The 24,191-nt window shown below is 40.9% G+C and overlaps 1 protein-coding gene across 2 annotated transcripts in view; it reads left to right on the forward strand.

Moving 5' to 3' along the window:
* The window catches only part of PREX1 (phosphatidylinositol-3,4,5-trisphosphate dependent Rac exchange factor 1), a 172,816-nt gene that overhangs the window by 77,739 nt on the left and 70,886 nt on the right, over positions 1-24,191 (forward strand). For both annotated transcript variants that reach the window (XM_074842850.1, XM_074842852.1), the window contains exons 4-7: positions 1,461-1,565; positions 4,937-5,038; positions 17,985-18,146; positions 23,505-23,638. In XM_074842850.1, coding sequence (XP_074698951.1) covers positions 1,461-1,565; positions 4,937-5,038; positions 17,985-18,146; positions 23,505-23,638 — 503 coding nt within the window. The remainder of the gene's footprint in view (positions 1-1,460; positions 1,566-4,936; positions 5,039-17,984; positions 18,147-23,504; positions 23,639-24,191) is intronic.

Consider the following 24,191-nt stretch of genomic DNA (forward strand, 5'->3'; position numbering starts at 1 on the left):
CATCTCTGAAGAGTGCTAGGAGTCTAATCAAAACTCAAAAAAAGTTAACTTGCTAGTTCTGGGGAGATGAAAAGATTCAGATAGAATGTTTTCAGGCCTGGATCCTAAATAGAAAATTAATGATGTGAATGCCACAGCAAACTCTGGAGGGCATTGTCTACATGGCACGGTGCCCTGAGATGCCAGCTCTGAAAGGCCTCACATATTACACCTGGCCAAGTGCCACACTAATGCATCTAGATTACTTTTGATATGCAAAGCAGCTTGTCTGAGTACCTCTGCATGGCACCGCATTGTGGCACAGAAGCTGACCTGAACCAGGGAAGAAACTACTATTGTGAGAAGCACCCAAAAAATTATGGTTTTTGGGTCTTTTTGGCTTCTGAGTCATTTAACCTGACTACAGCCTAATACAGTCTCTTGACTCCCCTTTTATTCCAGTGAATGCAATACTGGAATCTCGTAACATAGCTGCTGGAAGTTCAGTGCTTCCCAACAGCCTTGAAAAGATTAACTCATTCCTTGCCTGAGCTGCTCAGGCATGGAAATAGTTATTACTGTTTCTTTTGTGAGTCATTTCAGTGGTTCCAGATATCCGATGTTTGCAATGGGTTCAGCGTCTCTGATCATTTTAGTTCAAGTTGCACTAAATGGTTCTGAAGATCAGTAAAGCAGAACTTGGTACTGCCAGCTGACCCTTGTTTCTTAACAGGGTATTTCATTCCACTACATGTGCTGGTGGGTGTGACATGTTCCAGTGTAAGTACCTCAATCTAGTTGTGAAGTTACATTTCCCTTCCTTTAATTTCTGTAATATGTTGGGGTTTTTGTGTGTATTTGATGAAATTCTTCCATTTAGGGAAGCTGTTATGGACAGCTGACCCGCTGCTTAGTGTTGCATTGAAATAGTGAGGTCTGCTGCTTGTTTCAGAACATGAAGTGAACCAGCCAACTCACTGGGGGCTCCCCCTCAGCCCTGAAAGGCAGGGGATTTCCAGCTGGTTGCTTTGTGTTATAGTTCCCCTCCATATCTCTGACCTTCTTCCAGGCCTTGGTTCTTCCCTGTCATCTCTGTTTCTGCCTCCTGCAGGAGTGCTCAGCCCCCTTGCTCCTGGCTTCACTCTGCTGGAATATCCTGACATACATGGAAATACCCCTGAGACAGCAAAATCCATTCTTTCAGCAAAGAATATATTATTTTAGTGATGCATTAAGAGGAAAAGTGCTGAAAGTCTCCGTGCTTAGAAAGCTGATGTTAACATACAACAGAGTAAGTTAGGAATCAGTGGAACATGTCTATACATTACTTAAATTAGAGGAGTATCACGCGCTTCATGCAAACTGCAACTCTAATGCCACTCTGAGTGCACACCCTTTGTAAAGAGTTTGGTATCAGACTGTCACAAAACAGACACTCCAGTTTTGTCTGAGTCAATAAGTTACTATGTTTTTCCTTGCAGAAAGACAAATTCTTTGTGTACGAGGAGTACTGTAGCAACCACGAGAAGGCACTCAGACTGCTGATGGAATTGAACAAGATCCCAACAGTGAGAACATTCCTCCTGGTAAGGACCTTCTAGCACTCTTGACTTAATGATCTGACTTTGCACTGTACTCATAATAACCCTTCGGTATCCCAGGAACGCCGGGCATTTTGCAGACATTACCAATTCCAGGTATGCAGCAGTCAGGATGGATAGGTATTGAAATCACTGATGAGTTCAGGCACAGAACTAAGCACAGCTCTGGTATGAATGATTGTGGAAACAGGGAAGGATTTTTTTTTTTTAATTTTATTTTATTTTTTAAAGACGCAACAGAAAATTTGAGCAAAGATTGTGAAAGAAGTAATGCAATAAGTCAGCAGCAGAGCTGTGACTAGTTCCCAGTGGATCTGATTCCCTACTCAGTTCTCTGACCAATTCACCATCTGCAGACCCACCAGAAAAATGTGGCTTCCTTCTGACACCCTTTTCCCCATGAGTCCAGTTGTGGGCAAGAAATGTAGTCTGGATGAATTGTTTTGACTGCGTCATTGCTGCTTGTATCAAAAATGACCTAACTCCCCATGCAACCCATGATGTATTAGTATCTGTGTTGGGAGAGACTGTGGCATACAGCCTTCAAATGCCTCTATAGAAGATGGGCTGGGAGGAGAAACAACCAGTAGACAGTGCTTTCTGCCCAACATTCCTTATTTTTCATTCTTTTCTTGGATGTTTCTCCTTCTAGCCTTCACCCCAATTCTGCCTGAGTTTTGGATGTCTTGTTTTCCTGGCCATGGATGCATGGCACTTTGAATGGGGTTGGCATGTAGGTGAGGAACTAATTCAGTGCATTAGCTTTTTTTCTTAGTAAATTATATGAGGTAAAAGAAAGGCTGTCTTTTTGTAAAGGGCCTGCGCTTCTTTCTGTGCTGCTTTCTGTGCTTTTTTCTTTCTGCCAAAGGTCTGCTCTTTCCCAATATAGCACAGCAAAAGAAAACTTCGGCATAAATGTCTGTCACAAACAGGGCCAGAGCATTCTTTTAGCCACAAAATACAGGCCTCAGAGGGAGCAGCAAGGACAAGCACTCATGCTATTGGGTAGTCAGAATCTCTTTGTCATGTCTGAGTTTTGATGAACCTTGTTAAACTATTAGTTTGAGTCACCAAATTTTTCCTTGTTCCTGAGTTCCTCTGGGTGCTTCTGTTGAGGGAAACTGATGAGAAAGAGGAGATACAAAAGTGCATGTAAACACCATCCTTCCCAACATTCAGTGTTCTCCACTTCCACTGGATTGGCAAAAGCCTCCTGTCTGTGTTACCGGCAGCAGCTGGCAAACTGATTATGAGGCACATAAAAGATGTCACACTGTCTGCTGTGGCTTGCTGCAGCACCTGAATCCAAGAAGCTCTTAAAATAGCAGCAAATATGGAAGGAGAGGCTGTACTGAGGTGTCTACTTTGCTGTGGCTGCTGTAATTTCTTCCAGGCCTCCTTTCTCTTCTCCTCTGCCTCCTAAAGCCAATGCTATAATGCCACCATGCAGAGAAAGCGGCATTAAAATACAAAGCTTTGCTTGTGAGGATAGATTTGGCCTGATTGCCCCCTCACAGCTGCTGAAATATAGAATGTGGGAATGTGTTTGAAAAATCAGTAAGTGTTAAAGGGCAGTTTTGAGCCCAGAGCTAGAGAGAGGGCTGAAAGAAGAGATGGGAAGGACTGAATCACTCGAGACTTGGAAAATTGGACAGGGAGCATTGTGAGCTGGTAGCCAACGCCACAGATCTAGAATAGCCTGGGGAAGGGTTATTTTACAGACGATTGTCTGTAAAAATACCAGTTAGGACTAATGAGATTTATGTATGATGTCTGTGAACATTCCTTGAAGAGGAGGATTGTTGAACTACAGCCAAAAACCCACTAAATTTCAGAGTGTGTCTGAGCCACAGCACACATTTCACAGGGGAAAATGTTATCAGTGATGCCCCAAAGCAAGCACATCTTGGCTGAACTGAATTTAAACTTCAGCTTCTGTTGACAGGACAGGTTTGCAACTGGGGTGATCTCTGGAGCAAAGTTGTCCAGATTCATGGTCAAACATAGGAATGTAGACTAGTTTGTCTGAAACAGATTTGTTGTCCACTCTAGTCCACTACCTATCTCTGGCAGCAGCGAATAACAGAATCTTCAGGGAAATGTATAAAAAGTTTACAGTAGGTTCAGTATTTGTTTATCACACAGAGATTACAGATTATTGTGATAAAATAAGGACCGGTCAAGGACTGTAGATTTTCCATTTTTAATGCACTACCCTTCCATGTCAATCCTGTGAAATGAATTTCCATGATCTATGGAGAAATTGAACATCACTTGTTTTGAGGTAGTGTGTGCAAATTTGTCTGTGAAATAATTCTTCTGGAATGCAGGGCCCCTCCAAATTTGTGTGAACTCATTGTGTGAGTATTGCGAGGGTTGATCAGTTGCTGCTTCTGTTCCTCAACCTAGAATCTATTTGGACTTGGATTTCTTTGGTGTATTGGTCTAATACTTGTCCTCTTCCTTACTGTGTTTAAACAACACTGGGATATTAGTAATTTTGCTAGGTAAGGAAATGCCCTTCACCTTCTTTCTGTTTGGAAGTCGCAGAGCATCACAAAACTAATGCTGAAACCCTTTTTTTTTATTTTTTTATTTTTATTTAGCTGCAGAATTCTTGAAACCTGATTTCCTTAAATTTCATTGCCTCTTGCACCTCCTACCTACAACGTAGCCTTGCTTGCATGTCCCATAGCTTTTTTTGCTGGCCAGGCAGCAACATGTGCTGTGACAAGTTAAGGGCTACATGTGTGCTGGTTAGCCAGCCAGTGCGCCTATGCTGTTTGTCCAGCTGTGCTTAGACATAATGTTTTGCCAGAGAATTGGTGGGTGTGATGCAGATGACTCATTTATTTCAATTCCACTTTGATTTCCTTCAGACATAAGGATGGGACTAGAGTTAATTACATGATCACTAGTTAGTAGGCTTTATGTTAGCCTTGAAGAGTTTTCTGGACCAACAGTACAAACTTTGCACAGTGAATAAAGGCAAATGATTGTATCAATGGTGGGGGTAGGCTGGATTCTTTTAGGTAATGGTGCATCTAGTTTTGCTGATTGATTGTCATCATATTGTTATGACATTTTTTGAGTCACCAGCTGTGTAATACTTCTCTGGAAAGATACCTTTCTACGCAGCCACTGTTATCCATAGCAACATTTTCTTTTGCTGATGTACGAAGAACTTTGCAGGCTTGATGGCTGTATTTCAGTGGTGAATGAAGTCCCATTTCTGGTATCCAAGGTGTGGCAAAGTGCTTTCTGACTGTAATATGTGTTATAGGAATTCAAAATCTTGTCAAAGAGCATCTGAAATCTTTGTGTCTGAGATAAAATTTTTCCTTTTTTGCTTATAGGGTTGCATGCTTTTGGGAGGCAGAAAGACGACAGACATTCCACTAGAGGGTTATCTGCTGACTCCAATTCAGAGAATTTGCAAATATCCACTTCTGCTTAAGGTAAACTAAAGAAAGTATTTCTCCAGATGGTTGTTTTATTCTTGGAGTGATTCTGCATTTTTTTAGCCCTGACTTTTGTTGTCACTACTACCTTCCCAGTTTGCACTTCTAAAAGTTGGATCCTCTCTGAAGAAAATGGCTTTTTATGTGTAGTCAGAAAGCTGTCTGATGCTGACAGGCTGCTAAATCTTGTAATGCTGTGGGTAGACCAGACAGGGTAACTTACTAACTAATGCCTTCTGACTTTGGTTCTCTTGAGATGTTTACTAAGGCTTGTGAGTGCAGTTTTAGCCACGTCCTGAAAAGCTGTGTTCAAATAGAATTCTATCAGTGTTCTGAGGGACTGGATGGCTCTGGGGACTCTAAATGGGATACATCTTTCATCACGAGGTCTCTAGTTTGAGTGTGTTCAGGTCAGTAATGATCAAAATACTGTATCATCTGACAGCTGTTTGGCAGCTTGTTTGAAAACTGTTTGGTCGACTCAGACGAGTTCCCAAAGGACTGGTGTCATTGCAGAAATGACTACTGCAGTTGGGACTAATTGGCCCCCTTGCTAGTGTTGTTAGTGTAGGGGCTGAAGAATAAAAGACCTAAAAAGAGCTAACTTGCCTCTCATCCCTCCAAGTCAGGGCTGGGTCACATGCCTGGTGGGGACAAGGAGAGGAAAAAGGAGAAAGCAGTTTCTGGGAGAGCTTGCATCACTGGTGGCCTTGTAGCTACTCTGTGGCTAACAGCCACAAATCTTCAGTGAAGTCAGTCTCTTTCTCAATCAGAATAACATTACATTTACTAAAAGAAAAATAATTAATAAAAAATGTAAAAAGAAATTGCCTCATATTTTGAAAGAAAGGTCCCTTTCTGAGTTGTGGAAGAAAGTAAGAAACCTGTGATGATCTGGTGCTCTTGGTCCCAGGCTGACCACATGAATCAACTGCATGTCATGTAAAGCTGTTGCACTGCTGTGTCCATACATTCAGCGTGTTTAAGGGTTTTCATAGGTACAAGCTTGTTAGCTCAATACTGATCTGTTGTTCCATTTAAAATTGGTTTTTTATCTGATAAATATTTAAATTCTTTCTTTCCATCCAACTGAAGCTTTCAGAGTCGAATTTTCAAAATATGTCTTTCCTACAGGTGGATTTATTCTGTTGTCTATGCAGCTGTGCACAAACCCGTCTTACAGCAGATGTTCATGCACCCTTCCTTATGGACTTAGCTACTGGGGTTTATGTGTATACAGCCAGTTTATCAGTGCAGTCAATCTATCCACAACTCCATTTACAGTTTGAACAAACAAAAGCACACACAATTTAGGCACATAGCAGAAGAAGCTAGTGTGTGAGACTGCTACGAACATTTCTTCCAGAGTATTAATAATAGTCAAGACAGGGCAAGGATGTCTAGATCAGGAAAGCACGTAAGTGGCTCCAGCTCTGATTTATCTTCAGAGAGGACTGGTTATGTAGAGATAATTGAAAACCCAGTGATGCCTCAGTTTGTCCACTGTGTTTATTTGGGGTTAGTATGGAGAGAATTTGGTGCCTGTTCAGTCTGCAGATCTGCGTGATGACTGTGAGCAACATCCATGTGCACAGAAGGGGAGTTCCTATGGCGTCTGATATGGTAAACAGACTGGGGGATGTGGAGACCTTAAAATGTGCATTCCTGACCAAGTATTTTGATACTGTTTGTTTTCTTGTTTTCAGTCTGTGGTGTATTCTGTGATTCTTATCTAGCTTTGTGTTCAAGAGTGAAAATTGGAGACCGTTTTGATTCCTTAGAGAGATCCCTTTTCTATTTTCCAAGAAACTTCAGCCAGAGGAAATAGTGACTGGGTTCTTGATTTTGAACTGATCTCTACATTTGTGCTGCTACTAAAAGATGAAGTGTTAATCTCCTGCAGATTTCCTGTCATGGTTACCCTTTCTATGAAGGGAGTCATTAATGAGTACAGAGCCTGAAGACCAGGTTCCTTCATCTATTTATTCCATGCTGGAGATACCTTAATCCAGTCAGCGTGGTCAATATCTGGTGTATCCTTGCTATGCGTATCTAAAAGTGATCTCTAACCAGTTTTATCCCAATATTTTCCAAACTTTTTGGACCAAAAGATTACTGGTAGTACTCCATATTTCTTCTATTTTGCTCTGTCCTTGATAAGCTTGAAGTAGCTCTGACTTCAGTGGGGTATCTGACCACTCAGTATGTGGACCACCAGTCATCTCTCAGGCATGGTTTGGGGATCTCAGCTCTAAACCATGCACATGGCTGTCTTAGAGAAATCTCTACATTTCTTCTGTACCTCAGTGCTGCTTTTTTTTCTTTTTAGAATGACTTTGTTGCTGAATCACACATTGTTAATTAGACCTGCTTAATTTTTAAGCTTTTTGGGAAACATAATTATGAGTGGTAGACTTCTATCAGTTTGGATAATCTGTAAAATTTTTATCTACTGACAGAAGCTTGACTTACAAATTAAAATCTCTATTCTGTTTTGAAAGCTTTAAAAATATTAGAATGGCAGAACCTGCCAATACTACAAATTTTCCTGAAATCTCAGGGCTTTTACTCAAATGCTATGAGGATGCTCGCTACAGAAACACACCTAAAAGAAATGCACACCTTTGATTACAAGGTTGTAGCATCATCAATGCAATGACACTTTGATATTCTTCAGTTTAAATTTTCTCATTCCTCTGTACCATTCTAGGGCAGGTCTTTTGGAAAGTATGGGGTTCTGTGTTGGGGATTGGAAGAGCTACAAATGGACCAGTTTATCTTGCTTTGCTTTTTGTTTTGGAAGGGGGTAGTGAAAAAAAGACTAGAATAAAAGATTTCTAAACCTTAATTCAGATCTTTCCAAGTTCAATGGCAACTGTAGTCATTGGGCTCTGGGGATCAAATATTGGCCTGTGGAAATAAACTGGTGGTTTCCACTTTCTCACATGTGTACAGTTGTCTATGTCAAAAGGCCTGGTGGCACAAACCTCCTTTCTTTGAAAGCCAAAGCCAAGACCAGCAAGGCTAAGACTGAAACACTGTTTCTTGCCTTCAAGGCACAGTGGGGTAGAATAAATTTGTCCTCTGATGCCAACACTATGCCTTCCTGCTGGGGTGGGGACTCTGGTGTTTGGCTGTGGTGGGGTTGACCCAGACCCATGTGTACTTGTTGACCAAATAGCCATGAAGGGAGTGAACGGGAGGAGCTGTGAGGAGGTGTCTTGTGGTGTTGCATTCCATTTTTCTATGGATTTCTTTCTGTATACAGCCTGATAGAAATCACACACTGCTTAGTACTTGAAATTTCCTGGACAGGAAATAAAAGTTTTAAGAAAAAGCTGAGAGGAATTTAATTTTGGTTAGGCAACAAATCTGCCTCAGTGAGTGAGATTATGCCATTACTAGGGGTTGTTCAGCTCAGAAAATAGCTGTGATCATTAGAAAGTGTAGTTGATGCTGGTTCTCAAAGGTAATGAATTCATAGGGAATAAGTTGTTTCCCATTCAAGACTTGTTTGATACTTGCTAGCACAAAATTACCAGAGTGGACACAAATGTTTTACGCATGAGAGCAGCTAGGGGAAAACACAGGCTGATTCTCTTAGTGCTGACCAGGAAAATGCAACTCTCCAAGCAAGAAAAAAAAAAAGGAGATTTAAAAATAACACGACCCTCAAATTAAGTGTTTGCTCTCCCTTTGCTACTGAACTGCAGTTATTGCTCCTGAAATAGCTGTTTTGTATTCATGGGGATTGGATCTTATTTTATCTAATTCCCAGGGCAAACAGATACTATTGTATTCCAACTGATTAGAAAAGTCATAGACCAGAGCTATCCTACTTTCCTCTTTTACTTTGCTTTTAGCAAGAGTTTGTGAGCATCCAGATTTTCTGGTAACTTTGATATGACCTTGTTATAGCATAAGTATTTAGTATAGCTAAGTAGTTAGATTTGATAAAGATAGTATGAACAAAGTAATTCAGAATTGTCCGTGTTTGAAAGTCAACCTAAATTAGTAGGGTAAGGCACGTGTTTAAAAGACTATAAGTGTTTTTTATTAATACCATATATGAGTATTCTTCTTCAGAATAATAGCATCTAGCATGAAATTAATTTGGGTTACTTAATTAGGAATAATATACTGGAATATTTCCCAAGTGCAGATACATTTTAAGCATATATTACCAATAGTTTCCAATATAAAGTAAGGCATCCTACTACTGGTGATCTTCTCTTTTCTCATCCTCTGATGAAGCTATTTGGTTTTTTGAACTAACAAATGATGGAGACAGAACAATGATTCAAATGATGGTGACTGATAAATGCAGTTTCCATTTTTTGTGAACCAAACATTGCAGCTTTGGAGTGGCTGACTGTAAACAGGGGCTTTGGTTGGGTTTTTTTGGTTTTTGGGGGATTTTGAGTTTTAAAATTTTGGATGCTTTTGTTTGGTTTAATTTGCAAGTCTTACATAAGGTGTGAAGGATGGGACTCAAACCTAGCCATGGTGTTTCATAATCTCTGTGCAAATAGAGAAGTAATGAAATTAATATTTTTGTCTGTAATACAGTTTTTTGTCTGCTTCAGACAGCATGCAGTAAAATTAGTACAGAATTTGTTGGTCAGTAAATTAGTTTTATCCCCAGTCTGAAACCTCTAATGTGACTTTCACTTCTTTTTCTTGCTGTGAAACTTCAGCAAGTGATTTGAAGTCTTATTTAGGGATATAGAAGTTCTGAATATTTGTTAGTGATAAGCTCCATTATAAAATTTCAGTAGAAGTGAAAAAGGGGCTTGGACTAGTCTCGAACAAAACAGAACTGTGCTTGCTGTGATGGCCATTATAATTTGGTAAGAAGAAAAGCAGCAAACAGATGCATATACTGTGTGAGTGACTTGAAACTCCAGTGCGTTTAGGTACACTGGAAAGCTTGCCAAGTAAATATTTCTAGCAGAACGTTTTGGATTAAGGCAACTCTGTCTCACCAGTAATAATTGTATGACTCTGTATTAATTAGTGTGAACCACACTACTTAAGAGTAGAAGCAGCTGTTGTGTAAACCAATCTCTGAACAAAAATAGCCCTTTTCCCTTAATAAAGAGCATTTATGTCAGCAAGAAGAAAACCCTAGGGGAGTGGTGATCATGAGTTAATCACACCATTGGGGGTGGGGATTAGGAGCAGTCTCCTTCCTCCCAACACAGGAGGAATGTGCAGCACATGATAGCCACTCCCCTACGGGTTCCTGCTAGCCCAGCGCATGTCACAGAGGTTGTTTCTTGTTTGATGTCTATTCTCTTAAGGAATTGCTCAGACTCCAGCCAGAAATGCACATTCCACCTCTGATCCTCTAAAAATTTCTCCTAATGTACACAGCTCCATGGACGATTTAGGGCAGTAACTGTGTATTGCTTCATGTGATGGAAGACTCATTGGTCCTAGGAGGGACAGAAAAACCTGGATGCAAAAAGCTGAGTAACCAGATTGAGCCCTCGGAAAGCCCAACAGTAGGGCACACACAGGCCTTAATAAATGCAGTGCCTGGATTTTGAAAGGGAAAGATGGGAAGCCAGTGGTGTGGATACAGAACAGGATGGAGAAAGGTTAACTCACTGTGTTGCTCTTTTCTCCCTCTCCATTCTCCTCAGGGATGTTTAAGAAACAGAACCTTCTAATTGGCCAGAATTGGATTTATTTTATCTTTGGGGGTTTGGGGTTTTGTTGGTGTGTTTTGTTTGGTGTTTTTTTTTTTTTCCCCAATTCCTTTTTTCCTTCAAGAAAAGTGATGTTGCTCTTAGATTCATGACATTGGTTGAAATCCAACTCTGTGTAGCACAACATGAAAAATTATATATACCCTAGAGTTGCAAGGAACGCTGCCAATTTATAAATCATACTTCTGTCTTCCACACTTTTTATATATAATCACAAATAACTGGTAATATTTATAAAACTGGAAACATGTTTTTGTTACATTTTAATTTAGTGTGTGTGATAGATTTGATGGCACATTGAATATAATCTGTTTTACTGATTTATCATTGCTTGTCTAGTCTTTACCCTGCAGAAACATTGACATAAATCATAAATTTTAAAAATATACAGAACAAAAAAACCTGCTATGATTGGCACGTACACAGAGCCTAGTGTAACATTTATTTTCTGGTTAGTTTAAGTGGAAAATAAATTTTAATACAAGCAAATATTAAAAACTCTAAAATAGAAATATAGAACTCCTGGAAACATTTATATTCACAGAAAGGCTTGTTTTTTTTTTTTTTTTTTAAAAAAAGCACATTTTGAACTGTTTATTAACACAACTTCTGGAACTGATAAGCAAAGAAATATGTTGTCTTTGTTATCTCTGTAATCCTGAACTGTTCAGTAGGTAACCAACGGATGTATCTCTGAGACCGTATTTTATGTATGCGCTGGTTTGTAGCGCAAAGCGAGACAGCTTGGCAAGCAATGATTTGCACCAGTCAATGCACAATGTTAACATTCATTGTGCAAAATCCATGTTAAGCCATGTCTGAGTGGCCTCAGGAGTATAAAGATAGGAGGAAGGAATTTTTAAAATATAGAGACTTGTAAATTTCAGCTGCAAAACATGTGTTGGGTTGTCAGTTGTAAGTACACAGACAATCATTTTTGTGTGGCAAGGGAGGACGTGGGGAAGGATGACAGAGACTTCTTTTTTAAAAAAGATCGGTGAAGCAGAATAACATCCTTTTTTCTAGGAAATATTAAAATTGTGTTTGCATTAAAAAACGTTCTGGTTTCCTCTGCCTGCATTGTTTGCTCATCATCCGTCCTGCCACCTCTTTGCATCTTCCTATGTAATGGTCTTTTTGCTGAGTTCTCTCCCCTAGTTTGTTTGTTTTCTTGGGGGTTAAGTACAATTAGCAAATAGACAAATATATGAGCAGCTGATATGTCTTACTTCTTATTCGATTTAGTTCTTATATTTAGATTCTGTAATGTTCAGAACTCTTTTAGCTTTAAGCTATTTAAAACTGCATCTGAGACTGAAATACTTAAGTTGGAAATCATTTTAGTCCATTGTATAATCAAAACCTGACATTTCTGAGTAGATCAGATGTCGATGTCCTACCCTTCCTTTCTGTATGCTGTTCAGGAGGACACTACAGCTGGATGTAGATGTCTTGGAGTGCTCTGTTACTCCCTTTGTAAAATGAGTTGTGTTCTGTGTGTAGGTGTTATGAGTGGCACAACCTCAATCTTTGCAGCTGTGAAAGAGGCATCAAATAAAAGGAGAATTCTGTGCCCAGAGGACACAGTTCCCATTTCTGTCTTAGTTCTTTAAAGAACAGAGATATTTGGTTTTTTTTCCCCCTGCCTTATGATAGGGAATAGCTTTGCAACTTTTTTCTTTTTTTTTTAAACTTCTTTTTAGATTTAGATTTTTAGATTTAGAGAGAGGATTTGGAGGATAATGGTGAAGATGATCGAGGCTGTGAAAAATACCAGCTTTTCTGTTCTCCACTACTGGTTAGTCTGAAGGATTAACAAGTCTGTAGCTAGAAAGTAAATGTGTTTTATGAATTACTTAAAGAAACTCTTTGCACAGAATAGTTTTCTGCAAGTGACAGCAACCTCATTTCCTGTCTCTATTAGTGCACAAGTTGCAATACATAAGATAGTAATTCCAGACAACAATATATATGAGCTCTATGGAAGACAAGACAGTCATACCCAAGGTTTGCCATCTGGTCTGTCTCTCAGCTGCCTTTCAAAATGTTGTCAAATGCTCTCAGAGTTTACACATCATAAATCTGTCACTAAAATAAACAAGTACCCGGAGCTCCCTGACTGCGTTTCAGAAGTGCTAGGCTCTGCTCTTTTGGGGAACGGCAGTGTCGAAGCAGCATGGCTCTTCCTCAGATGGCTTAAGACTAGACAGTGGTGGGACAGGTTCTCTGACTGTTTATGCTGCTTATGCTGTTGAGGCAACCAAGTGGCCCAGCCAGCACCATCCCTGCCTTTTCCAGCCTCCTCCCCTGCTCCTTGGGCAGAACTGTAGGCAGCTAGCGGGAGTGGGGAAGATGATGTTTATGGCAGCAGAGGATTGTTGTGAATGAAGAGTTCTTTCACTGTGTCTTGGTGATATTTCAGAAAGGGATGTTTAGACAGTGCTAGTGTATACATGCCTGTTTCCACAGCAGTGTGGGTGACACTTGAGCTGCAGAACTTCATGGATTTTTAATGAGAGTCATGTAGCAAAAATACTGCACTCTGTTTTGGAAGCATGGAGCAGAGGTTAGTGTAACCAAAATGCAACACCTCTCTTCTGCCTTTTCTTTTTTAACACTTACTTTTCTTGGCCTTATCTTCAGCAAAAGTGGAGTAAAAACTTGCGTAGGGAATTTCTTTTGTGGTATCAACTGATACTTGTATCAGCCAGCCTCTTTCTCCTGTGCATGTGCTTACTCACTCTGTAAATCAACCAAAAGTTTAAGATGATTAACTCCTCTCTCTTAATGGTTTTCCCAGCTGTCAGCACATTACCCATCTCCTCTGTCATCCATCTGACAAGAGCCATTGTCAATCTCCACTTATAATTTTCTGAAAAGAGAAATTTTAGCTATGACTAAATTATCAAAATACCAAATTTATGCAAAGAACTGAGTAGTTATATTTCATTGGACAGACGTCAACACTCCTGTCCATTCATTTGGGCCTTTCTGTCTCCAGAATATGTCTATGTGGGAATGAGAGCACCTGCCATTGCCATATTTTGATTCTCTTGAGACTTGTCTCTTGCATTACTTAAAGGAGTCTCAGTGGCCAAGTAGTTTAATCTCAAGATGCAAATTTCACTTTAAAAGGTTATGCAAAACTGAGAAGTTAATAAATAAATACTTAAAATACTTTGCATTTCTGTAACACTGGGTCTCAAGATAGTTTACCAGTGCTAGTGAATTAAGTCTTGCTCCAACCAGTGTGAGGAAGCAGAGAGGAAGCACTGAGAAGGTCTGTGCAAAGGTGGAAACAAATCTGTACTACTTTTAACTCTAGCTTCCTCCTTTCAAATATGCCTTCCAATTTTGCTGGTATCTGAACAGCCCAAAGTCTGATTGTTTATTCTACAGGTACTCCTGCTAGTGGAAAAGTACAGCTAGGTATGCACAAACCTGTCACATGCTAGAGGTGACTTGTCTAAAGGACTTTGTAGAGTAGATCTATGAATCAACACTAAGGCAGAGAAAATTCCTTGATTTAGTAGCTCAGAGTGTCTGGATTAGCAGCTACTATAGCCACTATAAGTTAATGCAAGCTTCAGCAGAACTTGAACTTCAGCACACATCCCTCCAGTCTGACAGGCCATGTAACTCAAGCCTAAAAGTACCAGTTAATTTGATCTAGAGGTTTTCTGTGGACATAAGTAAGTTTAGGAGCAGTGCCTGTATTACAGGCTGTGTGACCAACTCAGGCAAGGCAAGCCGCAGTAGTACTCAGGGTCATACCTGAAATCAGAGTGTATCAGCACCAAACAAGACAGCATAGCACAAAGACCTTTAATGCCATTATGGCAAAATTTTTTGTGGTAAAGAGACACTTGCTGAGGTTAACATGCTGATGTGGAGAAGCAAAACACAAATCAGAGCACAGACTAAGCCTAGTTGGAGGCTATGACAGGCATTCTGGGATTGTAATCACTTATCTTGGGTGGACAACAACTGTAGCAGGCTGTCTTTGCCCTTAGCTGTGGGAACTATGGATTGAAGCAGTTTAGCTGTGTTCAGACCACAGTGCTGTGCAGGCTCTCTGGCTATATTCAAACTCATTCTTGTGTCTCATGCAAAATGATGCAATTCAGCAGCAGTTTGCTTTTTAGACGCAGGACTTTAAAACAACCAAATAACATGTTGAGGCAAAACAGAACACAGTGAGAAAGTTAAATATTCCAGGCAATCTAAAAATGTGGGTCTTAAACACTATATTATATATCAAGATGAAATTACCAGCCTTAGTTAAGGTTTCTTTAATGTATTTTTATCCAATTGTGGCTGACTATAAAATGCTATTGGTCTAAAAAACGATGAATTGTGAGTTCAGAGTGGTTACTGCTTTTGCCAAACTGGTTAATATTGTCAGGTCCCAAGGTTTCCCACTGCTGTTTTTCAGTGGGCAGTGTTTAACTGGGCTGTTGTGCATTGAATCAAGAGAAGCAGAGTCTCTTAGGAACTCTTTCAGAGCAGAGATGTTGTTAATCTCTGTGTTAATCTCTCTAGTTAAAACATGTGCCCCAACCTCCTAAACATAATCTGGGGAAGAGTCCTGCTGCTCTCTTGGTCTCTCTCCCAGTCCAGCACTTTTTCCCACTTTGCCTTTTGGGGACACCTCCTCACCTGCCATGGGCCTGTCTTGGAGGTTAAAACACTGAACTGAGTGCCAGAAAGTCTTGGTTCTGCAAGTGATTTGCCATTGGACAAGTTACTTTTCTGTAAGTCAATTTCCTCCTTCAAAAAATAATGTTTTTATGTGTCAGGAAGTGTAGTAATGGGAGAGCTGTGGCTAGTGAATTTCCCTGCAATTTCTGGACACACAGACTCATCGAGTGCAGAGCTGTAGGTGCTTACCTGCATGTGGTGGGTTGACCTTGGCCGGCTGCTGGCTGCCCACCCAGTCACTCTCTTACTGTTCAATGGGGTGGGGGAGAAAATAAGATGAATAAATGCTTGTGGATTGAGATAAAGTCAGGGGCATCACTTACAAATTACTATCACATGAAAAACAGACTTGACTTGATCTATTGCCAATTAAAAAATATGTGGATAGTGAGATAGCCAGCTGAACATGAGCCAGCAGTGTGCCCAGGTGGCCAAGAAGGCCAGTGGTATCCTGGCTTGTATCAGCAATAGCGTGGCCAGCAGGGACAGGGAAGGGGTCTTACCCCTGTACTCGGCACTGGTGAGGCCGCACCTCGATTACTGGGTTCAGTTTTGGGCCCCTCACTACAAAAAGGCCATTGAATGACTTGAGCGTGTCCAGAGAAGGACAACAAAGCTGGTGAAAGGTCTGGAGCACATGTCGTACGAGGAGCGGCTGCAGGAACTGGGTGGGTTTAGTCTGGAGGAGGCTGAGGGGAGACCTCATCGCCCTCTACAACTACCTGAAAGGAAGTTGCAGAGAGCTGGGGATGAGTCTCTTGAACCAAGTAACAAGTGATAGGACAAGAGGTAATGGCCTCAAGTTGCGCCAGGGAAGGTTTAGACTGGATATTAGGAAGCATTTCTTTCCAGAACGGGTTGTTAGGCGTTGGAATGGGCTGCCCAGGGCAGTGGTGGAGTCCCCATCCCTGGAGGGATTTAAGAGTCGGGTTGACATAGCACTCAGGGATATGGTGTAGTTGAGAACGGTCAGTGTTAGGTTGATGGTTGGACTAGATGATCTTCAAGGTCTTTTCCAACCTAGATGATTCTGTGAAACAAAACCACTTTCCCTCCAGCCCCCACTCTTTTCCCCAAGTTCAACTTCACTCCTGCATTCCCAACTCTACTTTTCCCCCAGCCCTGGGCAGTGCAGGAGTTGTGAGGAATGGGGGAGTGCAGTCAGTGTGTAACATTTCCTCTGCTGCTCCTTCATCCTCATGCTTTTCTCCACTCCAGCATGAGCTCTCCACAGGCTGCTGTTCTTCAGGATAAACCTGGTCCATGTGGGCCCTATATGGGCTGCAGTTCCTGTCAGGAGAACCTGCTCCTCCATGGCCTCTCCAGGCCAATTCCTCTTCAGGGAATAGCCACCTGCCGCAGCGTGGGGTGCTCCGCAGGCTGCAGTGTGGGTATCTGCTCCATTGTGGTCCTCTCCATGGGCTGCGGAGAGATACCTTCTCTGGCTGGGTCTCTCCAGGGGCTGCAGGGAAATCTCTGCTCCAGTGCCTGGAGCACCTCCTCCCTGCCTTTCTCTCAGACTTTGGTGTTCACCGGGCTGTTTCTCACACACTTTTCCTCTCTGCCCTGCTGCATTTTGCCCTTTCTTGAACACATTTTCATAGAGGTGCCACCAGCTTCTCCAATGGGCTCAGCCAGGCCCTGCTGTGGGTCTGTTGTGGAGCCGGCTGGAACCGTCACGAGGCAGCCCCTCGCCTCTCCTCAGAGGCCCCTGCAGCCCCCCTGCCAGTGCCCAGGTACAGACACCCCATACACTGAGGTATCTGAGTTAGGAGAGGTGTCTTGCTGGAATCCCTCTTTGGTCAGTGGAAAGAGATGGGCTTCTCATGAGGGTAGTTCCACTCCTAGGTGAATCTGATTTATGCTTTGGTTGTATTTCTCTGTTGGTTATAGATCTAAACAACCTAGGTCCTAAAGCTTCATGTGGGTTGGGATTAACCTACACCTGATCATTTCTGTAAGTACTGTGGGTGGGCTGTACAGCCTAGCATTATTCCTGTAAGGCCGTAGTTCATGGAAAACCCTGTTTCCATAGCTCTAGTTGTTCCTGATAAGACGTGCTACAGGCAGAATTTTTATCGGATGGAAGGGACCTGGTGCAGCATCACTAAAATACTGGATGCACATCACTGGGGCCTGTATAGCATCTAGACCATGGTTAGGTCAATGGTCCATTGCATGTCTTTGAAGTGGACAGTGTGTTTTTTATGTAACCTTGTAATTTATTTGGCCTTGGTTCACGCTGGAAGCAAACATGTGACACAGCAAAACGTATTTGGCTTGAGCTCTCTTAATCCGGCATATTTAACATGAGCAATTGCTTCATCTATTTAGCAGCATTCATATAAAACGGCAACCCTGCACAGGTGAAGAACAGAGAACAACATCTACAGTAACATGTCCACAGTTCTCTGATTTTGCGATGGTTCTGGCATTTTCCTATGGGATTGCACACTAATACTTGTGCATTTCCATGAACCGCTTCTAAGTTTACATTGCATGTTTTCTTTTCTTTTCTTTTTTTAAAGGAATTAGCTAAGAGGACTCCCTCTAAGCATCCAGATCACCCAGCTGTCCAGAACGCATTACAGGCCATGAAGACAGTCTGCACAAATATCAACGAGACCAAGAGACAGATGGAGAAACTGGAAGCCCTTGAACAGTTGCAGTCCCACATTGAAGGATGGGAGGTATGATGTAGGACTAGTGACCTCCCTGGAGGCAGTTCGCTACACAGTTTAATGGGCTGAAGTTTAGTGACTCATACTGTGTACAGGGATTTCTGTTTCTTACATGATGTGTAAATGCCCTTGAAGGTGTGGGCAGCATCACTCTGAGTTTAGAATTTAGTGTTTATTTTGGGTGCGCAGGCTGCTGCTAAATTATAGCAGAACAAATGGGATTATGAAAGAAAGAAGAGTGTTAAAGCTAGAGTGGACTGAAATTTCAAATGGGCAGATCTCCTTTGAAGGACAAATAGGTCTAGAAGATGAAATCAGGACTGGTCTAAATAACAAGTTTCTTTTTCCATTGCTACAAGCCTTCAGTTTTTTTGGGAGCTTTGAAAGTTAGTTTGCTTAGCTTCATATGGATTTCCTGTATAAAAGGTAAAGGTTAGATTAGCAAGCGTTAGGAAGCAACTGGTATATTTGTGTTTGCTTCAGTTAAGTTACTCATGGATGTGTTTCTAGTGATGTGTTTATCAGTAGGTAGAAGCATTTACTATGGAAGGGAGAAAACTAGAATGTGACGCTTGGGGGAAGAGGAAATCTGGAACAAGAGCCACAGTATAAATACTGGGAAGTCAGGATGGTGTGCAAACGGTTGGCAGCTTATCTTGTGATGACTTTAGTTGAGGCCCTTGAATCAGTGGAGTTGGAAGCCTCTGGGAGGTGCACCATAGGGAGTCAGTGGTGTTAAATGGTCTCATGGAGAGATTGGCGTCGGTGTTTAGTGAGACTGACATCTAAAATGTCGAGGCTGATCATTGCCAGCTGAGGATTTCTTAGCTGAGGACATTTTGTTAGAGGTCATGTAAACTTCCTCATGTTCGGACTCTTGGGTGCTCTCCATGACTCTCTTTTGGGTTGTTTTTTATCTTTCATGTATGTTTTAAACCTTGCTCATTTTTTCCCTGAAGGATGTTCTTGGCATCTAGCTAAAGACGTGAGAACAACCCAGATATCCAGCTGTGTAATTTTTGGATAGCAAACTCAGCAAACAAAGTCATATAATGTTCTATATAGCAAGACTTCTAGAAGCAGTTAAAACCATTTCAGGTTAAATTCAACTCCTGGGTCATCTAGGCAAGAGGCAGGGAGCCTGAAGAATGACTATTAGTGTCCATGATGCCATAAATGAAGTGGTACCCAAACTTAATGTTTTTTTTTTAGGGTTTAACTTATCTACAACAACACCCTGGGGCTGAAAACCCTTTCAGATTTGTTTATATACACTGTTTTGTAACAAAGTCACCTAGGTCACTCGGCTCAAAATTTCAAAAAGGAAGAAGTGTTTTTCCCTCCCAGTAAGCTGTGGAACATATCTAAATTATTCTGGTGGCATACTAAAAGGAGGAAAACTAGCTTTATACATCACAGATATAGGCCAGTGCTCAACATGGCGGCGTTTTTTTCTTCTGTACATGTAAAGAAGTTTGAAACTGATTGATGGTTTCCTATCTTCACAGTGCTAGGGGTCCTATGAATTGTAACTCTAGAGCAAAGTGCTATGTTTGTAAATAACTGTTTTTAGTTCTTTCAGGTGTATTTCACAGTTTATTCCTAATGAGAAGAGCTCCTAACTTCTATCTATGGAAAGCTGCAATTGCTGAATTAAATAAATTTTTAGCTTAACAATGCAGTGCTGTAAGTTACAGAGCTGGCTGTAGAAGGAAGTCTGTAAGGCAAATTTATGCCTGTTTTTAGTTTATCTGATGGCCATCTCTCCTGTGAAATAGAAAATTTCCCTTTTCTGTTAGCATGGATATGGATTCTGAAACACTGGTGCCCTGTACATACATTTCTATGCCATACATACCAATCGACAAGGCCTACAGCTTCCAGCTGTTTTAATCCAAGGCATCTAAATTGTCAAAAAGTAGTGAAGATCAGCTTAATTATGACCTAGTATTTTACACTTATAAGGAGTGTAGCCTGAATCTGGGAGTGTGCAAGCAGCCCAGCATAAAGTTAAGCGTTAATTTGTTGACATAATTTGGAACAGGCTCCACCTTGTCTAGTGTTTCTGTTGAACCAAACCAGCAGTTTCACTGGTTTCTATGACTTTGCAATTATTCCAACTGTCCCAATGGACCATACCTGGTCCTATTGCCATCCTGTTGCCATCAGTGCCACCCTCAATATTTCTAACATGAAGAACAGTGTAACATCATTTTGTTTCTGCAGAGTCTCCTTGCTCTTGAGTCATCTGTAACTTCACTAAGAGCAGTAGTTGTTTTTTAGACCAATTTCCTCAGTTCAACATTTTTTCTTCAGCATCTCCACCCACCAATCCACTTCTCCCTCTCTAATACAACATCACTATCACTGTCATACACTGAGCATACACTGGCATCATCCTGTCAGTCTCTTTGAGACAGATTATAATGAGGGGACATGTTAAAGTAGGCCAGATCTGGGAAGGCGCTGAAGGCCTGCAGCTTAATCAGAGGTCTGTTCATCAAAATGAACTCTGCTCAGATTCATTCTTTTGGAATGCACAGAATCCTTGTAGATGTATGTTATGGATTAGGCTCAGACAGGTCCATTTGATTCTGGTTAATCCTTCTGGGAAACAAAGATTAGTTTAAACAAAGAGGAAAGAAAAGTAGAGGATGCATGAGAATACTGATTTTTGTATACAGTGTTTTTGTTTGCCTAGTGAAGAACAAGTTACTATGCTGTTTCTATTAATTATATATTGATTTTTGTATGGGGAGAGCTCCTCCTCGTAAGTCCTTGTGAATTATTTTTACTGAGCAATTGCTACATATCCCCAAATTCTCCCAGCCTGAAATGCATAGGGAAGCAAAACCCCCATCACAGAACAGCATGAGTTGCAAGATATTTGTTAGTTCTTAAGCAGATCAATCATTTTATAACTGGCTGTAATTTTCAATTCTGCCAGCTGTCATGTTTGTTTTTTTTTTTTCTTCTCCCCCCTGCAGCTTGGTCCCACTTAGGAAGATGAGAAATTCTGTGTTGTCTCTGAAAATATCAAATAAATCTTATTCTGTTTCTTACTTTGAAAAACCTCTCAAATCAGTATAAATGTAAAGTAGCTAGGTCAACAGCAAACAGGAAATGCATCAACAGCCTTTAGATACCATCATGATGGGTCTGATGGAAAAATAAAGATTCTTAGATTTCAGGGCAAGAAGCAACCATTGCAGTCATTTGCTTTCACTTCCTGCACAAAATAGGCCAGATAATTTTACCCTGTGATTCCTGTGTCGATCAAAGATTGAGTCCAATTACTGATGTCACTGAGCGCATTGCTTTTGCTGTCTTTGGGTATCTTTTAGAAAATTAAGTACTTGATGTTGAGGTGCACTGAAACCTAGATTTCTGCGTGGGCAAACCATGTGAGGAGCATGCTTTTATGTTGTACAGTCAGTTGGTGTCTGTTCCTATTTGTATTTGTTAGCAGGCCTTTGGGGTCATAATTCTGAGATACAGTGATTTCTTCTGGAGATAGTAATGGTCAACAGGTCATTTTCAAATTAACAAGTGCACCTTTCTGGTCATGTATTAACTCTTTCTATAGAATGATTAAGAAAATAAAATATATCAGGACAGCAGATGGAACTATTTCATCTAGCTAGTTCCTGTATCATTCTATCCAGAACATATAGACACACATATGTGGAACAGACAAATTGGTGTTGCATACTTGGCAGCCTTTAAAGAATAGCTGCTTCCTTGTTAACTAAAAGCATGACATGGACAGCACAGCTGTCAAGAGTCAATTTAGAGAACTATGTAGTCAAAGCTTCATTCACACCTTTAGAGTGACTGCATTGCATTTAGAAAGGCTGATTTCAATTGAGTGATTTCCCTTGCATAGCTTGATGGCAGCAGACTGCGCCTTCCTCAAAAAAATAAATAAGCAACACGCATGCAATATCTAATATAATTCAAACCGATCTTTCTGGGGTGACTTTCTAGATGGAGCTGGATTTCACGCCTGTGCACAGAGAAGTCTTCAGTTTCTTTTAGTGGGATGAATTGTGTCTTACAAAATTTTTCTATTATTTGTGAGTATAGGGTTAATGGACCTCTGGAAATCAAGCAGTTCTGTTGATAATTAATGTCTTGCAATCCAAAGTCAATTCTCCTTTCCAGTAAGACTCAAGGCAGTGGATCTTAATCGTCTAATTTACCTCCTTATCGGCATGCTGACCATGGAAGGAAGTTACTGTTACCCTAAGTTGTTCTTCCTCCTAACAAAAAGAGAAATGCAAAAACTAACAGATGATCCAGAACTAGGTGGTGAATGTTTCCATGGCCTCAGGGTGTTTTTTCTGAAAACAGACCTTTATTGATAGGATGCTCTTGTACCTTCCAAATAATACTAGATCAAGGAATTTAAGGCTAGTGCTTAAGGTTTAGACAAACCATCTTGTTTGGCCAATGGAACAGTTGAGGAGCAGATTCCCAACTGTGTGCATTCATAATGTGCTGACATTTGGAGTTTGCCTGTCCTGAGAGCAACCTGGGACAGTCCTATAGTTGTTTTTCATTTGGGCCCAACTGTTTGGTCCTAAAGGCCTCATTTAAAGGACTGTATGATCACTTTTCCTAGGATAATCTGAGTAACAGGTTGGGGAGTGAATGTTTTAGAGTGATCTGCTGTGGTTTTCAGCTTGTGGGCATCCTCAAAGGCTAAAGCGTCTTGAGCACCAAGCTCAGTTGTCTCTGTGGCTGTCTAGTGCATATAATGGATTGCACATAACAGCTAGCACAGTGTCCAGGACTCAACCTCTGATGTTCATGGTGATGTTTCTAACTTGCATGTGTTTATTAGAGCTCCAGAAAGGAGAGCACCTGCGTATACTTCTAATGAAAGAGTTGGAGAGATGTATCACTGCTGAGATGACTTCACAGAGAGAAAGTTAATAATGATGTTTCTCACTATCAGAGCTACAGCGTTAGGGAAATGCCATTATTCTTTTATAAAGCATTCCTAAAGCCATCACTTGTGATATTTGCAATGATAGCTCATGGTATGAAGGGAAGACTAATGGTCTTGAGAGACTCACAATACAGCTGCTTTGAGAGTGAAAGATTTTTTCGGGAAAAAGTCTCCTGGAGTTTAATAGGGAAGATTTATTGTGGTGTATAAGGGCGCCAAAAAAATGTTTGCAATACAGAGAAAACATGATGTGTTTAGCCACATTAAGAAATTAAGCACTTCCTCCTTATGAGTGTATCAGTTATTTCAGTTTAATGACATGCAGATAAAATAACAGCGTTTTAGTAAAAATCCTTCATTGCACACACACACAAAAAGTTAGAAAAGAGACATTGTTTATTTTTGTGTTTCAGGGGTCAAATCTGACAGATATCTGCACACAGCTCTTGCTCCAAGGGACTTTGTTAAAAATCTCAGCAGGAAACATCCAGGAGAGAATGTTCTTTCTATTTGATAATCTACTGGTGTATTGCAAGAGGAAATCCAGGTGAGTCCCTCTGTGTTTATAGTTTTATAATGGGACCATTCAGAAGTTCTGTAAGTTGAAAGTATGATCAATTACTGATCGCTCACTGTATTCCCTGTTGCTCTGCAGAGCTGAGTCACAGGCATGACTTTCCTCTGTTCTTGACTATTGCTATTATTTAGACTATATGAGAAAGAAGTCACTATATGATAGAATAAATATGCCAGACAGTAATGGGGTCCCCACCCTGAGAAGTGTGCAATCCAAAGACAGAAGTTGATACAGTGCAGAAAAAACACAGAGTTCTTACAGCTGGAAAGCTTCCCAGAGCAGATGGGTCTCCAGGAGTGATGTGAAGAAGGAGGCTTTGCCAACTTTCGTTGTGAGGTTATTCCAAGCAGAAGAGGGTGACGTGAAAAATGATACAAAGCCAAGAAAGGGGAAAGTGGAAGACTAAGAAAACATAAAATAGATGCAGGGCATAGAGGAGTGAGGAAGAGATGAAGATTAGCAAGTTACTGTTCAGCATTTGCAGCCCATGTGCTCTGTGCGTTGTCTTCCTTTCTTATCCTAG

This window comes from Strix aluco, chromosome 17 (genome assembly GCF_031877795.1).
Source record: "Strix aluco isolate bStrAlu1 chromosome 17, bStrAlu1.hap1, whole genome shotgun sequence".
Taxonomy (NCBI): Eukaryota; Metazoa; Chordata; class Aves; order Strigiformes; family Strigidae; genus Strix; species Strix aluco.